General features: G+C 42.1%; 1 protein-coding gene across 1 annotated transcript in view; it reads left to right on the top strand.

Annotated features, from left to right (window-relative positions):
* Positions 1–24,423, top strand: part of LOC139911783 (sodium- and chloride-dependent taurine transporter-like) — a 43,682-nt gene extending 19,259 nt beyond the window's left edge. The window contains exons 4-15 of the mRNA XM_071899401.2: positions 4,872–4,960; positions 6,675–6,820; positions 8,263–8,395; positions 11,144–11,278; positions 11,977–12,080; positions 12,210–12,334; positions 15,762–15,874; positions 16,370–16,507; positions 19,205–19,307; positions 20,240–20,340; positions 20,732–20,902; positions 21,655–24,423. Coding sequence (XP_071755502.1) covers positions 4,872–4,960; positions 6,675–6,820; positions 8,263–8,395; positions 11,144–11,278; positions 11,977–12,080; positions 12,210–12,334; positions 15,762–15,874; positions 16,370–16,507; positions 19,205–19,307; positions 20,240–20,340; positions 20,732–20,902; positions 21,655–21,813 — 1,517 coding nt within the window. The 3' untranslated portion in view covers positions 21,814–24,423. The remainder of the gene's footprint in view (positions 1–4,871; positions 4,961–6,674; positions 6,821–8,262; positions 8,396–11,143; positions 11,279–11,976; positions 12,081–12,209; positions 12,335–15,761; positions 15,875–16,369; positions 16,508–19,204; positions 19,308–20,239; positions 20,341–20,731; positions 20,903–21,654) is intronic.
* The last annotated feature ends 2,602 nt before the right edge of the window (positions 24,424–27,025 follow it).

Here is a 27,025-nt window from a genome sequence, read left to right as displayed (position 1 = left end):
CACACACACACACACACACACACACACACACACACAACTGGTGTGCTGATGTGTTGGAGGTGTGATTCCCAGTGAAACGCTGGCTGAGTCAGACTAGACTCTCTGAGACCTTATTCTGCCACCGGTTACCAGGCAACCAGGCAACCAGGCAACCAGGCCTGCACTGGTACACCAACACACTGAGGCCTGTCTGATCTAGTCTCCTCCTTTCCTTTCTTTTCCTTTCCTTTCCTTTCCTTTCCTTTCCTTTCCTTGCTTTTCTCTCCTCATTATCTGTTATCGTCTCATGCAGGCGATTCTTTCCTCCTCTCCTTTCTTCTCTTTTACTCTTCTCTCCTTTAATCTACTATCCTCTCCTTTAATCTCATCTCCTCTCCTCTTCTATCCTCTCCTTCTCTCCTTTTTCCGTCCCTCTTCTCCTCATCTATTCTCCCGACGCTGATTCTTTCCTCCTCTTGCTTCCTTTACCTTTCGCTCCCCTCCTCTCCTCTCTTACACTCTCTTCCTCTTTCCTCCTCTTTCTTTTCGCCTCTCCCTCCCTTTTTTTTCAACCTGTGTTCCCCCACTTCTCCTCTCTCTTCATTTCTCCTCTCCTCTCCTCTCCTCTCCTCCTCTCCTCGTCTCCTCTCCTCTCCTCGTCTCCTCTCCTCTCCTCTCCTCTCCTCCTCTCCTCTCCTTGTCTCCTCTCCTCGTCTCCTCTCCTCTCCTCTCCTCTCCTCTCCTCTCCTCCTCTCCTCTTCTCCTCTCCTCTCCTCGTCTCCTCTCCTCTCCTCTCCTCTCCTCCTCTCACCTCCCCCTCTCCTCCTGTTAGCTGCCAGCAGAACAAGACTAATGTATTCATCGGTGTGTCTGCATCTGTTCTGAGTGGGATTTTTCTCTTCTCGCCTCCAACACCTTAATATTCATATTGAGGATTAGCAGCAGACAGACATAATGCCTCCTCTCTCTCTTTCTCTCTCTCTCTCTCTCTCTCTCTCTCTCTCTCTCTTTCTCTCTCTCTCTCTCAAATTTTCTCATCCTCTCTTTTTCTTCTCCCTCTCTAAATTCAATTTAATAACTTTATTGGCATGACTGTTTAGCAGAAACAGTTTTGCCGAAGCAGTATGCAAAATGCTAATTTTTAAAATGCAACACAGTTTATACATTCAAAGCATATTCAATTATTTCTTTCATTATTCTCACTTACACACACACACACATACACCCTCTCTCTCTCTCTCTCTCTCTCTTTCTCTCTCTCACACACACACACACCCCTGAGACGAAGCCCTGCCGGTGGTACAGAGTGTGCCGAATTACATGTTGCTATGGCAACGGCACGGCAACACATCAGAGAGAGAGAGAGAGAGAAAGAAAAGAGGCCGAGCGACGAGATCTGAGGAGGGGAGGGATGGAGGGATGATTGAGGGATAAAGAAAGGAAGAGAGGGAGAGAATAGAGGAAGATGAGAGGAAAAGGATAGAGAGAGAGGGAGTGAAGGGAGGAGGAAACAAGGAGGGAGTGTGGGAACAACAAAAGAGGTAACAAAGGAAGAAAGAAAAGAGAGGAAGTAGAGGAAAGAGGGAGAGAATAGGAGAAGATGAGGGAGAGATGAGAGAGACCAAGGAGGAAGTAAAAGGAGGGATGGAGATAAGAAGGAGAGGAAAGGAAGGGAGAAAATGGAACAAAGAAAATGAGAGAGACAAAAGAAAGGAGGGAGATGAAAGGACAAGGGGGAAGGGAGGGAGAAGAAGAGGGATGAGAGGAAGAGGAGGGAGACATGTGATTTCCCTGATCCACTAACTTAAATGGGATTAAAGCTCATCTGGGGGATTACTGAGTCATTATGTAGTTAACTGAGCCTATAGGAGACAATCATGATGGAGTACATGAAGAGGGTGGGAGGTGTGTGTGAGTGTGTGTGAGTGAGTGGGTGAGTGAGTGTGTGAGTGAGTGAGTGAGTGGGTGGCAACGTTCTCATCAGCTCACAGTGTAAAGTGCAATCCAAGATTCAGGGAGATTGGTCCTTTGATCAATTTACCTGTTAAGTGATGAGAAAATAGACACTGCAATCATCCATGTGTCCCCGGTAGATCATTGGCTCCAATACACTATGTTGAGTGATAGCAGCTCCATGCTAACACTGAGGAATACACTATGTTGTGATAGTAGCTCCATGCTAACACTTTAGCATAGGCATACACTATGTTGAGTGATAGCAGCTCCATGCTAACACTTTAGCATACACTATGTTGAGTGATAGTAGCTCCATGCTAACACTGAAGAATACACTATGTTGTGATAGTAGCTCCATGCTAACACTTTAGCATAGGCATACACTATGTTGAGTGATAGCAGCTCCATGCTAACACTTTAGCATACACTATGTTGAGTTAAAGGCTGCATGCTAACACTTTAGCATACACTATGTTGAGTTAAAGGCTGCATGCTAACACTTTAGCATACACTATGTTGAGTGATAGCAGGCTCCATGCTAACACTTTAGCATACACTATGTTGAGTGATAGTAGGCTCCAAGCTAACACTTTAGCATACATTATGTTGAGTTAAAGGCTCCATGCTAACACTTTAGCATACACTATGTTGAGTGATAGTAGGCTCCATGCTAACACTTTAGCATACACTATGTTGAGTGATAGTAGCTCCATGCTAACACTTTAGCATACAGTATGTTGAGTGATAGTAGGCTCCAAGCTAACACTTTAGCATACATTATGTTGAGTTAAAGGCTCCATGCTAACACTTTAGCATACACTTTGTTGAGTGATAGTAGCTCCATGCTAACACTTTAGCATACACTATGTTGAGTAATAGTAGGCCGCTAGAATTATCCAATGTAAAAAGACTGACCTTTTAATGATAAAAAGTTGTTAGTGATTGTTATGATTAAAAACTAGAAGGCACTCGCAGAACACAAACGTCCGCCGAAGCTGAACAATTTATCAAATTGCTGTTACACCCCAAAACATCATTCCTATCACTTAAAGTTTAAGTGAAATTGATTTCATGACCCTGTAAACATCCCCTTAGGATGTGGAATCAAGTCTCATTTCATGTCATGGTTTCATGGCCAAAAAAATTGTAAGCAGTCAGTAAAGCCTCTGAAACAGCATTTAGACCATCATGGGACACTAACACTCTCCACTGAAACTCAGGATAATCAGACAAAGAATAATACTACAACATGTTCAAGCGTACTTGTGTGGAATCTGATCAGAATGTTGCATTAGAATCAATTCAGATTAAGGGTTTCGCATAAACAACCAGTGTAGTATCGATCAATTTCTGCAATAAACAAATAAATCAGTCTTACCCTAAACAACACTGCAGACAATTCTTTTTTGAATGTTATACAGTAGAGACAAATCAATATACTGTAACACAAAACTCTACTGTCTCTCACCCATCCAGTTACAGACCGTTCCTTCTAAATTCATTCCTGTTGAAGTGAGCATGCAGTAAAAACTGTGTGTCTTTCCCAGTGGCTTTGTGTGTAAACGGCTAAAATGTAAATGTAAATGTAAACAGAGCGGGCGAGGTCAGCCGAGGTCACCGGATCAGCACCGGAAATGACATCATGGAGGAGGACGCATCTGTTTGTTTGATCAGCACTGTTCCGTATGATCTGAGCAAGTGTGTGTGTGTGTGTGTGTGTGTGTACGTGCGCATTGATGTATGTGTTTTGTGTGACCTGGAGAGGTGTGTGTGTGTGTGTGTGTGTAGAGGGGTAGACGCTTTCCAGCTGTTAATTAGCTGAGTGAATAAAAGGGGATGATAGGAGGGTGAAACGGTTGGGTGAAACACGTTGACATACATACACACACACACACACACACACATTCACACACTCACACAAACACACAGATGGCGAATGAGGCTGAGCAACTTTCACTCATATCCATGCGGACGGTTGACACACAAACCACTTCCAACACACACACGCACGCACACACACACACACACACACACAGATGGCCAATGACGTTGAAGAACATTAATTTGGATGAGTGGCTTCTGTTGGCTGTGTCTGCTGAGTGATTGACAGATACACACACGTTTGTATTACTATACTTGTGAGGACCTTCATTTGCTGCAGTCATTCCTTAATCCCAAACCTGAACCTGAACCTGAACCTAATCCTAATTCTCATTTTAACCCTAAATCCAAGTCCTAACCCTGAACTAACACTTTAAAGAAGTGAGGAGTGTCAAACTGTCCTCACTTTGGAGGATTTTCTCATGTTTCTGTCCTTGTGAGGACATTTGGCCCATACAAGTACAGGAATACAAGAACACCCACACACACACACACACACACACACACACACAAACACACCCTTGTATCTCTGTTTACCGACAGCTCTGTCTCGAGGCCAGTATCGACGCAATGGAAGTCAAAACATCACTCGCCTAAACACATCTAATATGAGCAGAGGACACAAGCATGACATTATAATAAGAATCTATCTATCTATCTATCTATCTATAGTTAACTCATGTCAACATGTTTTCTGCTGGAACAGAAGTTTACATTTTCAGTGAAAGATTTTCTAATTTAACCATGACCAAAATCTTAACCAAATTGCTTTAGTTGCCTAACCATAACCATAACCTCAACCCTTTACCTTAACCTTTACCTTTACCTTAACCTTAACCTTTACCTTAACCTTTACCTTAACCTTGTAATGTGATGACCAGGTGAAAATGGCGAGTCCAATTCATGCTGTTGTCACATGGTCCTTTCCTGGTGGAGAAACGTAATCTTCACGTAATTTGTGCCGACAACATGCCCATTTCACTAATTTCTGTGAGACTGTATTGGGTTATTTTTGTATCTAATCAAAAATAACCCCCCTCTCTCTCTCTCTCCAGGTATTGGTTATGCCTCCATAGTGATCGTGTCCCTGCTGAATATCTACTACATCGTCATCCTGGCCTGGGGCCTGTACTACCTGTTCCAGGTACGTTTGGGACACTTTGGGAAGCTCGTTTCTTCTTTCTCACATGATCATTCTGGGATCACAGGAACATTATCAGGGCAGTGTGACCTGTGACCTTTGACCTTCCTACTATTGGCTGCTTGTATTGTTGCTGATTTGGGAATTGACGCTTATTCTACTGTTTTACTTACTGTAAAACGCTCTGTATTACCGCATCAGCCAAATGAATAGAAAGTAAAGTGTAATTCTAATTTTAGTCAGATTTTCCCGGCAGCACATGAACGCAGCATAATAGTTCTGACTAAAAAACAATAATCGCCTAATGGTGGAAATCCCAGATCCGGATCACCATCAAAATCTAATCAGCTGATCTTTGGGTCAAGAGCGATCTGTCCACCAAGTTTCAGCCAATTCTGTTTGTAACTTTTTGAAAAATCTTGCTGACAGACAGACAGAACGACAGGGATGTAAACATAACCTCCCTCAGTTTTGTTGGCAGACGTAATAATGAATGAAAGAACAAATGAATCATTGAATGAATGGCTGACTGACTCAACTCAATATATAAATCCAGTGTACAGTTCTCTGTGAAGGCAGATAGTTTAGTTCAGCAGAGTATCAGGTCAAAGTTTGTCTCTCCAGTGTCTCAAATCCAACATACAGTATACAGATCAATACCATCATGACCTGCCTCACTCACTTGAACGAGGGAGTTGGGGTGTGTGTGTGTGTGTGTGTGTGTGTGTGTGTGTGTGTGTGTGTGTGTGTGTGTGTGTGTGTGTGTGTGTGTGTGTGTGTGTGTGTGTGTGTGTAAGTGTGTATCAGGTCAAAGTTTGTAGGATACAAATCAATAATATAACAGTTTATCTTCCCACCTCACTCAAATGAGGTGTGTGGGTGTGTGTGTGGGTGGGTGTGTGGGTGGGTGGGTGGGTGGGTGGATGTGTGTATTGGGTCAAAGTTTTTCTCCCCAGTGTCCTACATCCTGCGTACAGTAGAATGCAGATCGATACTACCATGGTCTTGTGTGTGTGTGTGTGTGGTGAATATAAATTAAGTTCACATTAAACTTTAATGATCTCTGTGGGATCAAATCAAACAAATCATAATCGGTTACAGTAAAGAAAAAAAAAAGGATGAAAAAAAAAAACTTTAGCGTTATGATGTGTTTAAATTATCAACACAAACTTTAGAAAACTAAATATCTAGGACTTTTCAATGCAATATGGTTTTAATAACAACTTGGTAAGAGCATCATGAGTTTCAACTTCAATAAATTCAATCATTCCATACAAATTCAGAAAACAGAATTTAATTGATTAATTTCAGTCGTCTGCTGGAACAAATCTCATCACTTTCAATCTGAGTCATTTACACAAACACAAGATCTCAAGTCAAGACTTTAGAAACCTTTTCAAGTCATCAAAGTACAAGTCAGAGTCAAGTCCCAAGTCACCAGAACCCAAGTCAAGTCGAGTCTCAAGTCTTCTCTTCATGCATCAAGTCAAGTCTCAAGCAATTAAAAGAAAGATGTCATCCAGGACCAGTAATCCGAGTGGCTGCTCTGTCCTGCCGCTTTCTGCTTGTGTCATCAAACCTGCTTGCATGACATCACGCCAATTTCGCCGCTTATTTTCCAAGTCAAGTGATGAAACTCGTGCGAGTAAAGCGAGGTGAAACATCCCTCCGGTCTGAACATAGGATAACTGTGTCTCTGTGTGTGTGTGTGTGTCAGTGTTTCCAGCCGGAGCTGCCCTGGGCCAAGTGCAACCAGCCCTGGAACACCGCTCGCTGCGTGGAGGACACCGTCCGCAAGAACAAAACCCTGTGGCTGGCCGCCAACGTCACCAACTTCACCTCCCCCGTCACCGAGTTCTGGGAGTGAGTCGTACAGAAATACATATATTATATACATGCATGCATAAACACAGAGGGTAAGATTGTACCGGTAGACAAGGTACAATTAATTCCAGCTAATTCCAAATGAGCACGAACTCTGAAATGTAATGTGAAGATTACATCCTTCCACCATGAAAGGCTTAAACACTACCAGTCAAAAGTTTGGACACACCACATTTTTCTTTATTTTTACTATTTTCCACAGAAATTAGAATGATAGTAAAGACTATGAAATAACACAAATGGAATTATGCAGTGACCAAAACAGTGTTAAACAAATCAAAACGATCTTATATTTCAATTCTTTAAAGTAGCCGCCCTTTGCCTTGATGGAAAGGCAAAGGCTTTGGAAAAAAATTCATACATAGGATCAACTTCACTACCGTATTTCCTCTAATAGTGGCCGGTAGTCAATTAAAAGCCAGGTCTCCGATAATGGCCGGGGCCGTGGTCGACACGAACAAATAAAGGCCGGCCTCAAATACAGGCCGGGAAAAAAAACAAAGGAAAAAACAACGGTGGATACCGGTAACCTCCTGCTGCCTGTTATATAATGTAACTGTAGTTTGTAGTAACGTACAAGTGCCACAAGATGGCTCGGCCGGCGGAAGTCTCTGGAGCGTGCCGTCGCCGATTACCGTAATTATCGTAATGCATTGCAGTAACAAAAAAACGTCTACCTAACGAACCCCAACAGAAGCAGATCAGAAAACAAGGAGGCTTCGTACTAAAATATGAGCAAATATACTTATCAAACAGAGGGAATTAGAAATAAAGGCCTGTCTCTAATATAAGCCTGCTTCCAATAAAGGCCTGGTACCCTCTGCAGTTGAGGTAAATAAAGGCCCGGGCCAATATTAGAGGAAATACGGTATTTATATTTGTCTAAGAAACTAATTTCGAGCATTCAAGCAGAAGCCTTTAGATCAAAATGGCTTTTAGGAGAATGAGAAACACAGAACATTCAGTCAGGTGGGTCCAGACTTTTGACTGGTAGAGTATGACGATAGAAATGAATTGGACACAACATTTTCACCTGTTTGTCAGGTGAAAGGCAAGTTAAGGCAAGTAAAACAATTTTGGTTAAGCTTAGGTTTAAAATTAGAAGTTCAGCCTGTTGGATACAGAGCCATTGTTTTGCTTTGATTTGATTGGCTCACGGTCAGAGAGCGTGTACGGTGGCCAGCAGGGACAAAGATCAAAGATTGCACAGAACTGAGGCTTTCAAATGTTACAATTAATCGTCTCAAAAAGTGTGGCGGGTGACTGTTATTGATTTATCCACAACCTGTTCAATCCTCAAAAGCACACAGGTAGTACTTAAATGTCACAAGTTTGGTCCCTTACTTACACACACACACACACACACACACACACACACACACACACACACACACTAACAGCCTCTGTCCTTCCCGTTGCAGACATAATGTGCTGGGTATCTCTAGCGGTATCGAGGATATCGGTCCTATTAAATGGGACCTGGCTCTGTGTCTGCTGGCCGTCTGGGTCATCTGCTTCTTCTGCATCTGGAAGGGAGTCAAGTCCACCGGCAAGGTAAATACGTGTGTGTCTCTGTTTGTGTGTGTATTAGTGTATTAGTGTAATGTTCAAGAATTGATTTGTCCGCTTTAATCATAGCCACAATCATAATGAGAGCTTCAGACCGTGACAGAAGCATCCCGCATCAGACTGTTTTCATGCTGCGTGAGAGAATCAAGCGTCTCCCTCCTGCAGTGTGATCCTCATATGATGTTTCCGCTGAGCTCCGACCGGGGGAAGAATAGCAGGCTATGTTCACACTGAGTGCCGTGAAAATCTGGGGCTTTCTCAGCGGCACGAGATGTTTGGTTGCAGCGTTGCGGGTCTGAGTCGCACATTTATTTATCCGTCGCTCACAGACCTACACACACATTCTTCTAGTCATTTTCTTGCCAAACAACACAGTTTAATAAAGCAGAAATAACAGAAAATATTCCTTTCTTGAGTTTAGATTTCTGTCATCTGCAGTTGTATGTCTCCAAACAAGCAAAAAGCCAGCCAGACAAAAAAAATAAACATTATTATACAGTATATTATGGTTGTTGCAGCTATAGCATTGGATTGGAGTTTTAGTTCTACAAACATTTCTCAGAGGCAGAGCTGCTCTGGAGGCAGAAATAATCTGATTGGTTGAGTTAAACCTCAGTGGGCGGAGCCAAAGAAGTTAAACAATAGACTCATGGATGGGTTGAACTTGTTTTTCAAGAGTGTAGGGGCGCGCAAAACTAAAACTTTAAATCATGAGTGAATGAAAACAAAATCCTCAACATCTGCACTGTTCATGTTTTATGTATGCTGGATGAATAGAAACATCTGGAACGTTATAAAGCCTCAACTTCTTTCTGTTCTTTGGTTTGACGGTGTTGTAAATCCCAACTGCAGTAACAATCAATATACATCTGTATACAGCTCACTTTTTACTGCAGGTCTGCTGAGCTGCTGCTGCACTTTGGCTCCAGCCCAGACAGGAACTGTTAGAGAAAAGTTTAGATCTATTTCCACCTGTCAAAATCTACAAGGAAGTTATGGGTTTAAGAAACATTAGAGTTTTGTGTTACAGTATACTCTCTTGGTTTGGCTGTATAGCATTCAAGAAACAAATATCTGCTTTACTAATGAATGACAAATACAGGATGAATGCATGAAGGGGAACGTAATGCAGGACGGATGAGGGGTAAATGCATGAGGGGGACTTCCACAGTAGCTACGGCCATAAAAGCCCAGTGTCTGGGCTCAGCAGCCAGACCGTGTCCGACAACAACAACAACAACGGCAACAACAGCTCCCCGAGACCACAGGCGGCTCAATCAATCCCAGACGCCTCTTTTTATAGCCTGAACTCTGTTCATCGATTGCTTTGGCTTGATTTATGCTTTCTGGCTGCTCCAGGCTGTAACTCTGGGAATAAAGTCGCTCCTACAAGGCCAAGTGTGGTCGCTGCTCTCCAAATGCTGATATTGACTACTGACCTCTGACTGTTTATGTGTGTGTGTACCGAATGTGTGTGTGAGTGCGTGTGAGTAAAATCCTGTCAAACAGCCTAGATCCACACTCAGGACCCATGGGAGCTATGCATGCAAAACATTTTGTTCTCGCTTTACGCTACGAGGCATTATATTTATTTTACACCACATAATTACCCAGTTTCCCCGTGGGATCATTCAATTTTCAGCTTAATTGGATGTGAACATTTTCCATGAGTCTCTCTGTCCACAGGTTGTGTACTTCACAGCTACACAAATCTCACAATTTGCTCCTCAGGTCATTCTATCTTTAGTGTTCCCATAATATTGCAAGCATTTTCTACGAATATGGCACATTACCCTAAACTAGAGTTTCTCAAACTGGGGTCTGGGGATCCCCAGGCATCTTTGGAAGAGATACAAAGGTCCCTATAGGAAAATAAGGTTCAGTTTAATTTCACTATAATTCACTAGAAAATTATCCAGTCCTCTAGTATACTAGAGATGGTACAAGAATGACTGTTGTAATCATAGGATTCACTCTCACCACTGTTATGGACAGTGTAGGCCAATAAACAATTCAATACTAAATCAACAACAGAACTCTTTCTGTGGGTCTTTACATGGGTCTGTCTGGGAGACTGTTGAACACTAGTCAAGCACCTCAACCTGAGAAAGAAAGAGAGTGAGACAGAGATAAACAGAGACAGAGAGAGTGAGACGGGGGTTATGAGACCCACAACTCTTCCAGAAGTCTCAACAGTAAATTCTGGTTTACCAGCTCCTCCCCTTTCTATATTCTTACCTCAAACCAAGGGATATAAAGAAGGAAAAGTCAGATGCATCGAAGACTCTAAAGCCTGCAGCTACTCGACAGAATTAGCTCTAGTGAGTAAAGATGCCATTTCATGCATGGGGTCTTTACGAGTTGACACATTTATCAAACAAAATTCTCTTTGAAAACACCTGAAACAATAGCTAGCAAAGCAAATAACAACTTAATGTCGGTGTTATTGCCAAACTAGAACGTAATTGAAACTCAGGCTTCAAAAACTAAGATATGGACTTTCCATCCGCTACAATACAAATTATGCTACAGAATTTAAAGTTTGTCTCCAATTAACGCTCTCGATATATCTGACTTTTGTTATTTTTATAGATTCCTCGCCTCACACTTACTTTCCCCTGACATTGAACGTACATGTAGGCTTGCATACTGTATACATGCTAGTTACTGCAAATTAAACCTGAATGTTGATCTCTGACAGTTCTCCTCTCTCTCTGTTTCCCCCCCCCTCAGGTGGTTTACATCACAGCCACGTTCCCCTTCATCATGCTCATCGTTCTGTTGGTTCGTGGCGTGACGCTGCCGGGCGCCTCTGAGGGAATCAAGTTCTACCTGTACCCCGACTTGGCACGCCTCAAGGACCCTGAGGTAGGTGACCCTGGTACTGCCTGGGAAAGTCTGTCATCTGGCTGCATATGAAGAGTTTGTTTCACAATTAGATCTCCACCATTTTGAAGACGGTGACACCTACTCCAACAATTTATTGGTAGCATAAAATTAAAACAAATGAGCCATTTAGTCATGACAAAATGATTGCACTGGGTCTTCTATATTTTAGAGATATTGATTAATGAACTTAGATAATCTTTTTCCCCAAATTAGATACATGCATTTTGTAAATAAACTCTTCATATACTCCCGTGTTCTCCTAATATGCAGCAGTGCAGCAAGGGATTCTGACAATATAACATTGGGCATATAATATCATAAGACCGTATGACAGTCCAGTTGGTGGTTTCACCCTCTCAAGTTACCCCAACACCCCTACAGGAAGTCCTCTCTGTGTTATACAGACCCCGTCTTCCCCTAGTTTGTTTGGTACACAAACCCCATTCTCCCCTAGTTTATCTCTGCTAGACAAACCCCATTCTCCCCTAGTTTATTTGTTTGGTACACAAACCCTATTCTCCCCTAGTTTGTCTTTGTTACACAAACCCTGACTTCCCTAGTTTATCTCTCTGTCACACACGACCCCATCCTCCCCTATGTGTTGCACATTTCCCCGTGCTTCCCCTCACCAGTAGGCCTCAGCCTCTTTGTCCCCGCTCTCTCCCCCTACTCGGCAGGTGTGGATCGATGCCGGCACCCAGATCTTCTTCTCCTACGCCATCTGCCTGGGCGCCATGACGTCCTTGGGGAGCTACAACAAGTACAAATACAACTGCTACAGGTGAGGCGTCAGTTTTCGGGGAGGGGGTTAGCGGTAGGGGAGAGCGGGGTGGGTTGTAACGGGGAGGGGGATGACGGGATCCTTGTGTGTTCATTAACAAATCCTCCTCATGACGTATGTGTGACATAGGGACTGTATGCTGCTGGGAGCCCTCAACAGTGGTACCAGTTTTGTGTCTGGCTTCGCAATATTTTCCGTCCTGGGCTTCATGGCACAAGAGCAAGGGGTGGACATTGCCGATGTGGCAGAGTCAGGTACGAGGGTTCTGAAAAGGCGGCAGCGATGGTGGGCGCTGCTTCCTGGTTAACAAATTAAACAACAGTAACTGCAAAGAAAAACAGCAAGAGTTTGAATGAGCAATAATTGTATGGAATGAGTAAAGCAACGAAATCCAAAAGACAATTGGCCAATTGATTTTGGAATTGAATTCTGATTTGCAACTAAACGGATTCCCTGATTAATTCATAAAAAGATGGCATCGAAATATGGAAGTTTCCGCAATCAAACACTCCTTGACAAAAGTAGAATATGAAGTGAGACCATTCAGAGAGAACGCATTTGCTCAGTTTGCTAGCGCATTTTACGAGCAAGGCAGGATGGATTGATCAAGATTAAGAGATTGCACAGCAAGAGACGTTGGAGAAAATGATTTTTTTCTTTGAAGAACAAGGATTAGAGAGATCGAGAGTTGGAAAGTCAAGCCAGAATTTACAGCCAGAGCTAGTTATGTAAGAGTTTAGCTGAACTTGTGGAGCTATACATCAGTTGAGCAGGACATCTTGTGCCAGCTCAAAAACAAACACAAGGTGCATGATGTAAAAGCTGTCAGTGCTTCGGTCCTGAGTTGTGTCAACATGAGGTCTTATCTACTCGTGTAGACCTCCACCGTTGTTGTGGTTCCTATCTATTTGTACAGCAGTGACATATTGAAACTGTATATTAAACACAGTTCCAGGTGATGCACATGTTTTGTTTTGGGTCATTGGTCGTCTCTAGAAGAGATTTTTTTCTCAGTTCTGGCACATATTAGTTATGATATAATTGGAGCATTTTGTTTCTTGTCACCTCAGAGATGTATATTATATTGGTGAAGACTATTTGGCAGGTGTACCCCTTTGTTATCTGGCAGGGTACACAGCCAAGAAACTGTAACTAAATCACAAAACTCCATGGAAAACATGGGAATGGTGGCACTCCCAAAAATGTTGAAAAAGCAAGGCAAGACTTAACCTCAGTTTTATATTTTTTTTATTGATGGCCACATCAGGCTGATGTGTTTTGACAAAATCCTTCATGCTCATGAGAGTGCCTTAATGTGGCACTCCAAATTGATTTACTGTATTTTATAATGTGATTTAATGTATATCATTGGCTCTTTGCTACAGTGTACAGTCATTCTGTGAGGCAGCAGAATCAATGTTGTTCTTTGTGAGGAGACCCAGTCAGAACAAGTTCAGGTTGATGTCATGCCTGGTTTCCCAAAAGGATTTCATTTATGCCTGTTATTCAAATCCCACGGCAGATGAAAGATGAATCCAGACTGTTTCTATATTGGGCTCCGAGTTACATTCAAACAAAGGTGTTAAAACACCAACTGACAACTGAAAGCTGATTTTCCAGAGCTACCTGTAGGTGGAGTTTGGAAAATTAGATTATCCTCTTTCTGGGAAATATTTCTGCCTGTATATAAATGAAGCTCATAGCCCTGTGTAGATGCAGTCACAGTGCATCTGGTCTGAAATCAAATGGGACAGAAACTTTAGATGTCCCTTTTGCTTACAATGGAACAAAGATGCTCTTAGCATTACATGCTTTTGTGAAACCCAGGCTTCATCTTACGCCCCAGGATCAGACAGATTCAGGGAAGTAAAGTTAGCTAAACTAGCTTCAGGTAGGCTACTGTCCAAGCTGCTCAGGTTATCACAGAAGAGAAGTGTAGATCGGAAGAATGCTTGAGTGGAGCCAGACTGAGCCTCAGAGACACATGGACAACTTTTTGAGGTAGTGAAGATGGCCGACACAGTCGCTAAAAGCACTTCACTTCCTGCTTTTGTTCCCATGCATATTGATTTTGTCCTATTTACTATTTCCTGAGCCTGATAAAGAGGCATTTGCCAATCTTCAAAAGGTGTGCCCATGTGTCATGACCTGAAGAACAGAGCAGGATAGATGTTCATGCTCCACCTAGGTCATCAAGCTTTGGACCATTTTTACGCACCTGGTCAGTCAAAGTCCTGCCAGGTGAGCGGAGAGGAGATGCAAGTTAAGAAAACTTTAAGGAAGAAAACGCAAGTTAGTCTGCCTTAACTGCAACTGCTTGATTCTAATTTACCCAACAGATAAATGAATGTATTCTGCATGAGAGTTTACTCTTAAGTGGATTCTCAGAAAGCGTATTGTGCGTTCTTCACAGTAAGTAGCAATGCTATGGCTTCTAATGAGTCAACAATTTGCTATGAAAACTGAAGTGTATGCAATGTAATATTTTATGTTTTGTACAGACAGGTCACAAAAAATCAAATTGTGCACCTGGAATATCATATCATGTGGGTTTTGTTTAATAAGTTGAGTTAGACTTGTTGTTTGAGTCCAGTTAGCATTTAACTTTTTGCTAGCATCTCTCCTCTCAGGGAATGGGAGATTGTATTTTCCCAGGTTTATTTTCCGAGTCAACGCGGTGTTTGGTTGGATGCCTTGTCATAATTCACAACATAAACTGAATCTATCTATCTAGCTATCAGCCGCAATGCTGTTTTGCTGTTTTGACTGTTTCCTTGTTCCTTGACTTCTGTTGTACAGGTTACAATCTAGCAGTAACGTCAAATTGGATCTTGGAAAAAATCCTTTGCTTTTACTTGAACTCCCGGTTTGCACCTGCTGCTGTTTTGCAGTGGTCATTTTGCATCCCTTCTTAGTGCGGACCATGTTTAATTCAATCAGGGATGCAAAATGGCTTGAGTGAAAGCAAAATAGATATTGACATATTTGAATTCATTTGAAAAACCAAGATGCGCTTGATTTACCTTACCTTGCAGTTGATTGTCCCCATGTTTGAGGCTTTTCAGCTGCCTGGCAAAGTGAATCAAGCGCACCTTAAGCAGGTTAAATGTTTGAAATAATTTCCAAATGTATTTTTGCCCAGGGCTTTAATGTTCACCGTGGTCCAACTGTCTCACGGTAACTTATCTCAGAACAACACATTCACTAGTTAGGATCCACTTCATATACATACCTGTTTATGAAAATAGTAGTATGCCATAGTAGCATTTATAAATGTTTACAGTTAGACATGAGTAAGTAATGTGTTAGACAACTAGCTGTGAGGAAATAACGAGTAAGTAATGATGTATATTAGACGTACTGCATCTGAATTCTAGAGGAGGACAACATCTAGCTTTGTACAAACACACAACAATCACACACACACACACACACACACACACACACACACACACACACACACACACACACACACACACACACATCCATTCCTAGTAGAGCAGCTCAGGTTTGTTCATGCATTCAAATCTGCTTCTGCGTCTCCAGTGGTTGGGGCCTTTGTTTTTCCCGCAGGGATGCAGATCAGATGAACCAACTGTACGATACTAATGTCTCTCTCCCCCCTCCACCTCTCTCTCTGCTCTCACCCCTCCACCCCCCCCACCCGCCCCCCTCCTATAGGTCCAGGCCTGGCGTTCATTGCCTACCCCAAGGCTGTGAGCATGATGCCTCTTCCTACCTTCTGGGCAGTCCTCTTCTTCATTATGCTGCTGCTGCTTGGCCTCGACAGTCAGGTCGGTGAAGCTGAACGTCCGCACATGTTCAGCTGCTAGAAAGTGCATGAGAACAGCAACTTGTGTTGTCCCAAATAACCTCTTTCTCCTAACATGAAGCCAGAATTAGTAGCTTTGACATCTCTTATAGCAGGTCGTAGTATCCTGTTGACTTGGAAATCTTCTGTTTCATTATGGCTCAAAGATTTTTTTAATTTTTTCATAAACTTTCATGACATTAAATGTTCTCTCAGAGGCTCAGCAGATGGGTTCTCTGAAAAGTGGCAACCCTTTATAATTTATTTAAATAATTTACAAACCCTAGTGTCCAGTTAATGTGGACTTGCCATGTATTTACCACCATTTAAGGATACGACAGTCTCCCCCTCCCATTCTTTTTTTTAATGTTTGATTGATGTTGCTGCTATTGTTCTTATTTTATTGTATTTAGAATATTGTGATATTAGTATTCATAAATATACTTAGTGAAGCCTGGGTCTCTCTCTCCCTGTGCAGTTTGTGGAGGTGGAAGGGCAGATCACGTCGCTGGTGGATCTGTATCCGTCCTTCCTAAGGAAGGGTTACCGCAGGGAGGTCTTCATCGCTGTCGTCTGCTGCATCAGCTACCTGCTGGGCCTCACCATGGTTACCAAGGTAACGACACCATAAACACTGAAGTAAAAATGACAACGGCGATAATAATGACCACATCATCGGTAGGAACACGCAACATCAATAAACTCTTAAAACTAGGGGTGCATCAAGGGTTCTTCTGCGATCTACAGGGAGCCTTTCGGTTCCTCACTAGCAAAAAAAAATCCCTGAAGGGTTCCTTGCTGGGATTCCCCAATAGTTGGAATCTGATGGATTTACTACTGTATAACGTTCAAGAAATAACTGTCAGCAGCAGTAATGTAGGGTAAATGCAGGATAAAGGCACAAACAGGAGCGTCTACAGCAGCTACCACTGCACACAGTACTAATACAGGATACATGTGGGAGGAAAACATGAAGCAGGGTTTATTTTTGACCACGGCTGTATGTTTCCTAGATCTTATCCCATCGTTGATAGCTAAATATGGAGAAAAAAAAGGAACACAAGCAAAAAAAAAGGAACACAAACAGTGGATCCATGTCGGACCCAAGGGGCTATTAGGGAAGACAAGACTCCATTTTTACTGTCCAGTCATTAAATTATATTACTGCTCCTGTTATGCAGGGACCCACCAGGCACATGTAAAATATATTACTCCATCCACAGCAGTATATGTCTTGCTTGGCGCTGGAAAGAAGCATTAATAAAGATGGCCTCACATAACATAGATACACAGAGCATAAAACACAGAGAAGGAACATTTTATGGATGATTTTGTTTGATGATTTTTTTTTGGTCAGCAAGGGTAGAGTTCAAAAAGATTTGGAGCACATGTTGTAGTTTTTAAAGGATAATAGACTCGCTTTAGTCCTCAATTTACAAAATACTAACACATTCACAGATTGCACTCTCTATATTTTAGAAAAATAGAATGATAAACTTCAGCTGAAAGCACAAAATAGAAGAATTATGGTTCTTTTCCTTGCTTGACAAGATGATAGCACTTCAACAGACTGCTTTTCATGATAATATATCCAATATACACACACAATACATACTGATAATTACACTGTATGTGTACATGGTGAGCCTCTGGCCTGATTTGGAGCCCTGGCCCCCAGTGTAACACAGCAGCAGCGTGCGGTTCAGACAGTTTGCAGATAGCTATTAGTGTCATTCCCTGGGGAAATGAAGGGTCTATTTATACTGTCAAGTCATGAGAACTTCCCTTCCCTCCGCTCGTATTAATAGAAAGACTGACTTAGCTTCGCCAAATCCCACTCCTCTTCTTCCTCTCTTTTTTTCTTCTTGTCTATTCGTTCCCCTGATTCTCTCCTCTCCTCCCTCCTCCCATCCCTTTCATTCACTTGCTCCTATGTTGCTCGTCTCCCTCCTCTGTCTTTCTCCTGTCTCTTTCTGGTATCTTTCCTTTTTACCCTCTTCTTCCTCCTTTCTTCTTTCTCCTGTCTCTCTCTCTGTTTCTCATCCCTTCCTCCTCCCTACGTCTTCCTCCCTCTTCTCTCCATCTCCTAAATTGTGTTGTCCTAATTGTCCTAAAAGTGAAACGTGTCGTCCTCCACAAATCATTCAGTCTCCATCCTTGTCCCTCAGCCTCACTGTGGTGTTTCTGCACTGCACTTCCCACCTGTCAATCAAACAGTGTGGGCGGAGCTTGGATTTTCTGTTGATGCAGTTTGAGTTTCTCTTTTCTCTGCTGTCATTCTCACTCTTTTCTTCCTCCATCCTCATTCTCTTGCTCCTCTCCTTCCTCTCAAATCACTAACTCGCTCCCCTCCTCCTCCTCCTCCTCCTCCTCCTCTCTTTCCGTTCTCACACCGTTCCCTCCCTGTTCCTCTACTCCACCTTTAATTTTAACATTCGTCCTTCTCACTGTCATTCTATTTTTCTCTCCCCCTCGTCTCCTCCTCTCTCTTCCTCCGTTGTTCCCATGACAACACCTTTTTATGGCTGCGGTGGCCTGGTTCGAGTTTAGGATTCCCAGAGATCTTAAAGGGTTCTCACACTGGACGTGCGCGCGCACACACACACACACACACACACACACACACACACACACACACACAGAGGCACATGCATACATGAACACACAATGGCATGCTCACGTGCAAACACATCCGCCGTTCACATATGGTAATATTCAGTCTTAAAATACCCTCTCTCCCTCTACCATAGGGGAAGTTCAGCCTAATGTTTAGATAAAAAAAACTGTCTAAAGTATGATGAAAAATGGAAGTATTGCCTGAAATCTCACTGAAAGAAGACTGTGATCTATTCTAAGCCTCTCTCTCTCTCTCTCTCTCTCTTTCTCTCTCTCTCTCTCTCTCTCTCTCTCTCTCTCTCTGTCTGTCTTTCTGTCTGTCTTTCTCTCTCTCTCTGTCTGTCTGTCTGTCTTTCTCTCTCTCTCCCTCCCTCTCTCTGTCTGTCTGTCCCTCTCTCTCTGTATCTCTCTTTGTATCTCTCTCTCTCTCTCTCTCTCTCTCTCTCTCTATCGCTCTCTCAATTCAGTTCAACAAGAAATTAATAATCAATAAACCAACATTTCAGAAAATGAATCCTATCCCCTCCCATGTATCAATGTGTGTATGTGTAGCTGTGTATTTTTGCGTTTATGTAACTCTTGTTTGTGAGGAAAAACAAATCGGCAAAATATATTATCCATTAAAAACAGAGCTTTTCGTGGATTATACATTCATACTTATCTCTCTCTCCCTCTCTCTCTCTCTCTCTCTCTGCAGGGTGGCATGTATGTTTTCCAGCTGTTTGATTACTATGCAGCCAGCGGTGTGTGCCTTCTGTGGGTGGCATTCTTTGAATGTATAGCTGTAGCCTGGGTTTATGGTGAGTACCAGCCGGAAACACAAGATGCTGCCTGTAGGATAGACAGTTAAAAAGCAGCGAGTCGATAGGCACCGCAATATGTTCAGTTCAGTTTTATTCACAAATCAGTTAAAATACAAGTACAATCATATATGAGACATAATGGAGATATGTGAAATGGGACACCCTGATAAGCTATCTAAAGCTTGAGAATAGGGGCCCAGACACTAAGCAGATAGTATTTAAAATATATGTTTACTAACACGTCTAGATTTGAAAAAGTGCATGTATTATACAGTAACACTTACAACCTACAAAATAATAATAATAATAATAACCTTTATTTGTATAGCACCTTTCATACACAACATGCAGCTCAAAGTGCTTTACATCAATAAAAGGCAGATAAAAGACAGATAAAAAGATAAAATTCATATAAAAGAACAAGCAAGATGTATTGCATTAAAAGAATCAAATCAAGTAAAATAGAAAGATAGAAGAACACAACAAATACTCCCACTTTTAGATGCACATTGTGAGTGAACCCATATGTTTTTCTTTAATTTACTTTTCACCTAAGACTCACCTAAGACCCTAAAAAGTACTAAACTAAATGGTCCTAAGACATTTATTCCCTCAGTCTAAACATTGATTAAATAGGTAAGATACAATAAGTAGAGACATATGGCAAGTGGAAATAACAGTACAATTTGAATGGATTTCAGAAGTAGAGTAACTAGTTTAGAAGTCCCCAGCCGTTCAGGGTATTCAAGCTTAAACATATTTTTTTTATATGAGCTTTTTATGACCCAGGATCACCAAGATCGGATAACATTTTTGATCAGTGGTTAATATATGACTGTGAAACAATCAGTGGTGGTGCATTGTACAGCAGAGTGATGTTTTTACTGTGTAACAGCAGGTAATCAGAAGGTATTTTACCGTCCTTGCAGGCGCTGATAATTTCTATGATGCGATTGAGGACATGATCGGCTACAGACCAAACCCCTGGATGAAATGGAGCTGGACTATTATCACTCCTTTTCTGTGCATGGTAAGAACTCACTTGTACAGTGTGGATATAAACCCATCAGCAACTGCTTTTGTTTTCCACCAGCAAAATGTCCGCAGATGACGGACTGAGATTAGAGCCGGGCCTCTACTTCCTCTTTTTCTTTTTGAGCTGTTCTTCTGCTTCCTGAAACTTACAGTAGCGTTGTGAAAATCTCTCAGTGCCCTTCACATGTCTGTTAAAGGGATATTCTAGCATTCTGAATTGTTTTGGTCTTTTTACTTGTCATATTATGGGTAAAATTTAATATTTAACAGCTGTAAAAACAAAACGTACAACAGATGCCAATATCAAAGTATCCCAAGTATATCAAAAGTATATCAAAGCAATGGTTGATGGGAACTCACACCCACGCATGTCTTCCTCTGTCCAGGGCTGCTTTATTTTCTCGTTGGTCAAATACAAGCCGTTGACGTACAACAAGGTCTACGAGTATCCTGATTGGTCCATCGGAGTGGGCTGGACCCTGGCCCTGACCTCCATGATCTGCATCCCCATGGTGGTCGTCATCAAGATCATCCAATCCGACGGACCGCTCATTGAGGTGGGTGGGGCCGGCGATGTCGGGTCGTACTTTTCATCACAACTCGGCCGTGCGAGTAGTTCATGTTCACGTGCTTTAGACCGTAAATCCAACACCACTTGAATGCAGGTTTAGCCTAGCTACATATAAAGTAGCTATCTTGTAGTTACTCATCTTGTAAATACATTAAGACTGGCTCTCTAACCAATTACTTCTCTAAAATACATATTCTAGAGACACAGGAATATTTATTACTTAAGTTTTTGCTGCTTACTCTTAGTTGGTGGTAAAGTTGCTGAGGAATTTAGGTTAGCTAATCCAGTGTCATCTTTTAAATGAATTTGTAGAACGTATTTCTATAGGCTTGTTTTTATGGAATTGTTTTTGATTTTTGCCCATTTTTTAAATCATGAATCTAACCTTGTTCCCTCCCTCTTCCCTTTCTCCCTGTCTCTTTCTTCCTCGTTCCCTTCCTCTCTTCCTTGCTCCCTCTTTCATCCCTATTTTCTCCTCTCTCAATTCATTTAAATTATTTCTTCTCTCTCTCGTTACCTCGCCCTTTCTTCCCTTTCTCTTCTTTGATCCCTCTCTCATCTCTCTTTCCACCTCCCTTCTCTTCTCTCTCTCCTCCCTCTTCCCTCTTGTTCTCTCATTCTCTCCTTTGTTCCGTATATCTCTTCCCTGCTCTCTCTTTTCCCCATCACCTCTTTCAACCTGCCTCCCTCTTCCCCTCCTCTCTCTCCTTCCTTCCTTCCTTCCTTCCTCTCCTCCAGAGGATCAAGGCGGTGGCGGCCCCGGTCCGCGGCGGCGCCAGCTCCCGGCCGGCGGACCACCGCGGCCCCAAGGAGCTCGCCTACCCTCTGGACCCCAACGGGAACAAGGGCCTGCTGATGAAGGGCCCCACCCACACCATCGTAGAAACCATGATGTAAAGGAAGGAGGTGGAGGCTCTCCGTGAGATCGCTTTCCTCTCCTCTCCTCTCCTCCGCTCTCCTCACAAAACGCTTCTACAAGCTAGCTAGCTTTCTGTCTATCTGTTTATCTGTCTGTCTGGTGGACCGATAAGGGTTTTAGAGAAGAAAAAAAAAAAAAAGTTCCCATTTCAAATCTTTTAGGAATACTTTGGAAGGAAGTTGTTAGTCGGTGGTAGTTTTCTGACGAGGTTAGCAGTCACGTTTCAGATCTGTTTCTGCCTGTTTGTAATATTCTACATGTCCCACCGATGTCTTGATTCAAGACGAAGTGGGAAATTAGCACTTGCCGCTGGCCAAAATGCTGGTAGATTTTATTTAAAGTGAGTTTGTCTGCCCCACCAGCCACTTTGGCAGGTAACCAGCCATCGTCCTATTCTGAAAAACACTGGTAAAATAATAAAAGTGGGTGTTGAATCTTGGAATCAATCAGCCTAAGTTTCCTACGCCGATCATGGATGACAACAAACACTTCCTTAATGTGGCTCTGTGACTCTGTTCCACTGCGTTCAGTAGAAGACCTGGACGACCGAGCCACAGCTTTAGTAACCTTAAACCATGGGGGGGGGGGGGGGGCGTGGCCAGCAGGAGATCTGAAACGCATCTGCATGTTATTAAAGCTGCACTAGGCAAGAGGTTTAGGTAAAAAAAACGCCCGTCTTGTCAGCCTAAATTGAGAAATATGGCTGCAACAAAGAAGACCGTCCCATCCCCACTAATTGAGACGCTGTAGATTCGTCCCGTTTACCCAAATTAAACTGTGATGTTGGGTATGAAAGAGCAAAATCCAGACTGTCTCCTAAACAGCAGCAGATAAAGCTGGGACTCACCAACGTTAGATCTTCTCCTCTCTCGTCTCTTTGGTTTCCTTTGGCATAAAGCATCGCAGTCAATTTACTGACGTCACCTGACAGGATTTCTGGGTAATGATGTCCTCAAAATTTGAAAACAATGACCTCTCGCTGCCATTTGGGGCCGCTACTGCGCGAAATTGCCTAGTGAAGCTTTAAATAAAACATTCAGTAAGTGGCCACTACCCCTCGACCCTCATCAAACCAGGATCCAGCTTCTTAAAAGCACCTTAGCACAAATAACACCGTCCTCTATAGACTAACTATGGGACAAAGACAATACTAGCACTGGGGCTGCAGTGGGGAAACCCGTCCCTGCTCAGAGAGAGAGAGAGATGTTCCTGAAAGGATTTGAAGTGTGGAGTTGAACCCTTGAGGTCTGTCGTCTGTGGCGTACTGTACAGTAGTAGCTAATCAGTCTATCTATCTCTCTATCTATCTATCTTTCTCTGTCCTAGACCAGTTTACAGTACATTAGTGACTGCACTAGGCGCTCTTGGCTTACCGTTTTGGATTTGATTTGTTTTATTTTCTACAGAGGAAGTTACATTGTTATTATTGTTTTTTTTTTCTCTGTCAATGTTTATAATGTTTTTTATTAAGACTATATTGTTATTGGTATTCACTATTGACGATAATTGCTGTAGTTTTACATAGAAGAAAAACGACTTTTTTCATCTGGTGAAAATACTAGGCTGTTATACATTCATGAAATCATATATTTACAGCGGCGGCCATTGTAGAAGTCCTTCATCATGCAATTATCCAGCATCAGTACTGCCGACAATTCTTTCTTTACCATCATACAGGAGAGCCAAAGTAGTAAATTGTCTCTCAACAAACTAGTCCATTCCATGTAACTGAAAACAGCTAAAAAAGAGGGTGCAACTTGATTTTTTTCAAATATTTCCTCTTGGTTATGGAGCAAAAGTGCAGCAGCATTTCAGCAAGCGTGCTAAAAGTAAAAAAAAGTGGGACTTCTACAATGGTTTCATCTGTAGGTTCGTAGGTGTCTGGGTTTTTAGCTTCTCCTCCTCTGTAAATACCGCGGGGACCGTATTCTGATTGGCAGAACACGCAGCCGGGCGGGGCGGCGCGGCCAACGGTTGAGTGACACCTCGTCACCCGGGGCTCAGGAGACCGACGGTCGGGCGACACTTCAGTCAGCCGAGCGGCCGGACGTCAGACCGATAGATCGTACAATCGATTGGCCTCAGGGTCAAACTCCTCTCCGGGCACTGTGAAGTCTGGCAGCCGGCCGCAGAGAAAACCAGAGCCGCTGGTGGAAAGAGTTCGGCTCCGTGTTGCTTCACCAGAACTGAAGAGTTTCATTCCAAAAAATTACATGTCCAACTTTTTAAAACAAGTGGCCCCTTCTTTCCTAAAAAAAATGACTCATAGCACAAAATTAAAACAAATTACAGTGTTTTTTTAAATCCGGGGAATCTGCAGGTTTCAGCTTTGGATCCAGACATTTCAGCCATGTTTAAGACTTTTTAAGACTTTATTAAAGCTGCATGGAATTGAATTTAGGCCTCAACTAAAAACCACAAACCAGCTTATTTCTGAGTGAACATAGCTAACAAAAGTTGTGAAACTCTAGACCACTAATACCTGTATTTATGACATTTTTATACGTTTTAAGGCCTTTAATATAGCTAACTGGAGTTTTTCCAGACTTTTAATGACCTGCAGAAGCCCTGAAATCAAATTAAGTAAAATAAGTCCTTTTGCATGCTGGATCTCGTTTTTTTTTAGACTTAACTGAATACGAAACTTCAGTTAAAGATTTGTTCCCCCAAATCAATATATATATATATATTGTTTTGGAATAAAACTCTGAATGGTGAGATGCTAACATGGCTGCCACTGAAAAACATCCAGGTCCAAACTCTTTCAATCACCGGCTCGTCGAATCCGATCTGAAACTCGCCCCACAGCACACGGAAGGCCTCGGTCCCTTCGACTCGGACGGGCCTTTAACAAGCAAACACAAAAAACACAACTACTTTACATTCTTCACGGTAACAAAGGGCCAGAATAACGACGACGTAAACCAATAACGACTAAAAGCATCAGACGTTTTTTTTTCCGAGTTATGACGATTATAACGCTAACTTACTACAATCATTTTAATATGTCTGTGTAACTAGGGTTTTCTCATGTGTGTGTCACCAGCGACCATCCACTCAGGACCTTCTCTATCGCGGTTTTATCTAAAGCTGCATTACCACAGCACACAAAACATCTGATTTTTAACCCTGCGTGACAAAGAGCTGATCTTTAAAGGCTGTCTGGACGGGGAAAAAAATCAAAATTGATGCGTTTTCAGCCGTTAGTGATCAGATCTTCGCCACAGAGAGTGAAAATCGCACCTCTTCTGCCTGTTTTATCCCCAGTCAAAAGCATAAGTATAGAGAGAGTGAGTTTGTGAGTCTTTTTTTTTGCACTTGACTCACTTCACATCAATAGATCAGGCAAAAAAAACAAAAACACTGCCAGCTTTTGATTCTGGGTCTTCACTGGCCTCCATAGTAAACCCTGTGAAAACACACTAAGGGTTTCAACTCTTAAGTGCATCTATTCTCCCCGACAGCAGACATATTAAAATCGATCGCGGCGTCATCAAGCCATACATGCAAGTCGTCACCCAAACTATAAACACGTATAATGCAGGAATTTGTCCACTCATATTATGTTAACACACAATTTCCGGTTTTCATGAAGTCATTACGTATATACTACATTGCAAATTCATGTTTACAAAAAAAATCCTCATCAGACCAGGGCCTCATGTTTTGAATTATCTTTATCTAGCGTCTATATTTTTCCAGTTCATTGCATTGCTTCCAGTAGAATAAAGATGATCATATCAGTAAAATGGGTTCGGGAAAAACCGGATCCAGACCAGACATATATTTTCATACAGTAACAAACTATTCATAGGTAACTAGTCTTCGTACAGCTAAGCTCCCGTCGCACACTCTCCCCATTTTAATACGAATATACCGCTTCATTCGTTCTTTAACTTTTGTACAGATCTGACCCTCGACTCCCCGGAAGCATCTTTGCGCGAAGGAAAAAACCTCGGACCGGCAGGAAAGATCGGACTTTGGCGGACGTTAGCCAAGTTCAACGTACAAAAATCTAACAAGCACAAATTTGAAAAATATGATATTATGGCAAGGTAAAAATTCGATTTTGTTTTGATCTGATATCAAAAAGATATATAGGTCCCTATTTTAAAAAACGATGCAGATAGTATTTATGGACGACTACGGACGTCTTCTCAACTTTTATTTTGGCGTTCTGTTTGCACAGGTTTTTCGGAAACCACATTATTTAGGTGCTTGGGGGAATAATGTGTTGCTTCTGATTAGTGACTGTAAAGTGTTTTAATGTGAACCCCAGGAGGAAAAACTGTTAGCAGCCACGTAAAGTTAAATCTCCGTCACAACGGGATGAAACACAGATTCCATTCGCTCGCAGCGGAAATAAAAATTCTTCCTTCTCGCAAAGATGCTTTTGTTTTTTCGGTGGGGAAACGCCGGCCAGAGATAATAACTGATTCAGTCGTGTGTTGATTTATTCTTCCTATCTATGTATATCTATGTATCGGTGATCCACTCCCTCTGCCTTCTCACACTCCCCATCAAGTCAGCCTACTTAAAGCTTCCTGTTCAAATCCGTTAGCCTGAGCTTTTTAAGAAAACGTAGAAGTTTTTTCTCAGAGACGATGAATTTGCGAGTAAATCGGAGCATTAACAATGCACAACGCGAGTTTTTACCACGGAATGTCGAAAATGTGAAAGTCGCCCGAGGGTGAATGCAAAAGTTTCTGAAGATTTATTTTTTAGTGGAAAAAAACAGAATTAGTCTCTTTTTATTTTTATTGTTCTTGATGTTTTATTAAATTCAACAGTTTCCTGTTTTATTTTATTTTTGATTGTTTGTCAATCACATTTGCCTTTTGTATTCCAAATATAGTGTATTTGAACCTCTGTCATTGGAGTATCATGTACAACTGTCAATCAAAAAAAGCTGCGATTTGTAACGTGCAATACTTTGTAGAAAGATAAGTATTTTTTTCATGCTGTTTTTCCAAGAGGTGGTACTAACTTCGGAAGTAAGAGAATAGCCTGTGAATTCTTGAAAAAGAAAATTTGAATATTTCAGGGGCCAATTCAATTAAAACCCGCCGCAAAACGCTCTGCAGTTCCAAACCAAACCAAACCGGACCGAGCTATTCTGTTCAGACACCGCTATTCCATCGAAGAGCTTGTGATTTGAAATGCACTGAGAATAAAACAATGATTGAACAT

This window comes from Centroberyx gerrardi, chromosome 5 (genome assembly GCF_048128805.1).
Source record: "Centroberyx gerrardi isolate f3 chromosome 5, fCenGer3.hap1.cur.20231027, whole genome shotgun sequence".
Classification (NCBI taxonomy): Eukaryota; Metazoa; Chordata; class Actinopteri; order Beryciformes; family Berycidae; genus Centroberyx; species Centroberyx gerrardi.
Note: the sequence above shows the minus strand (reverse complement) of the source record. Positions and strands in the feature narration are given on the sequence as shown.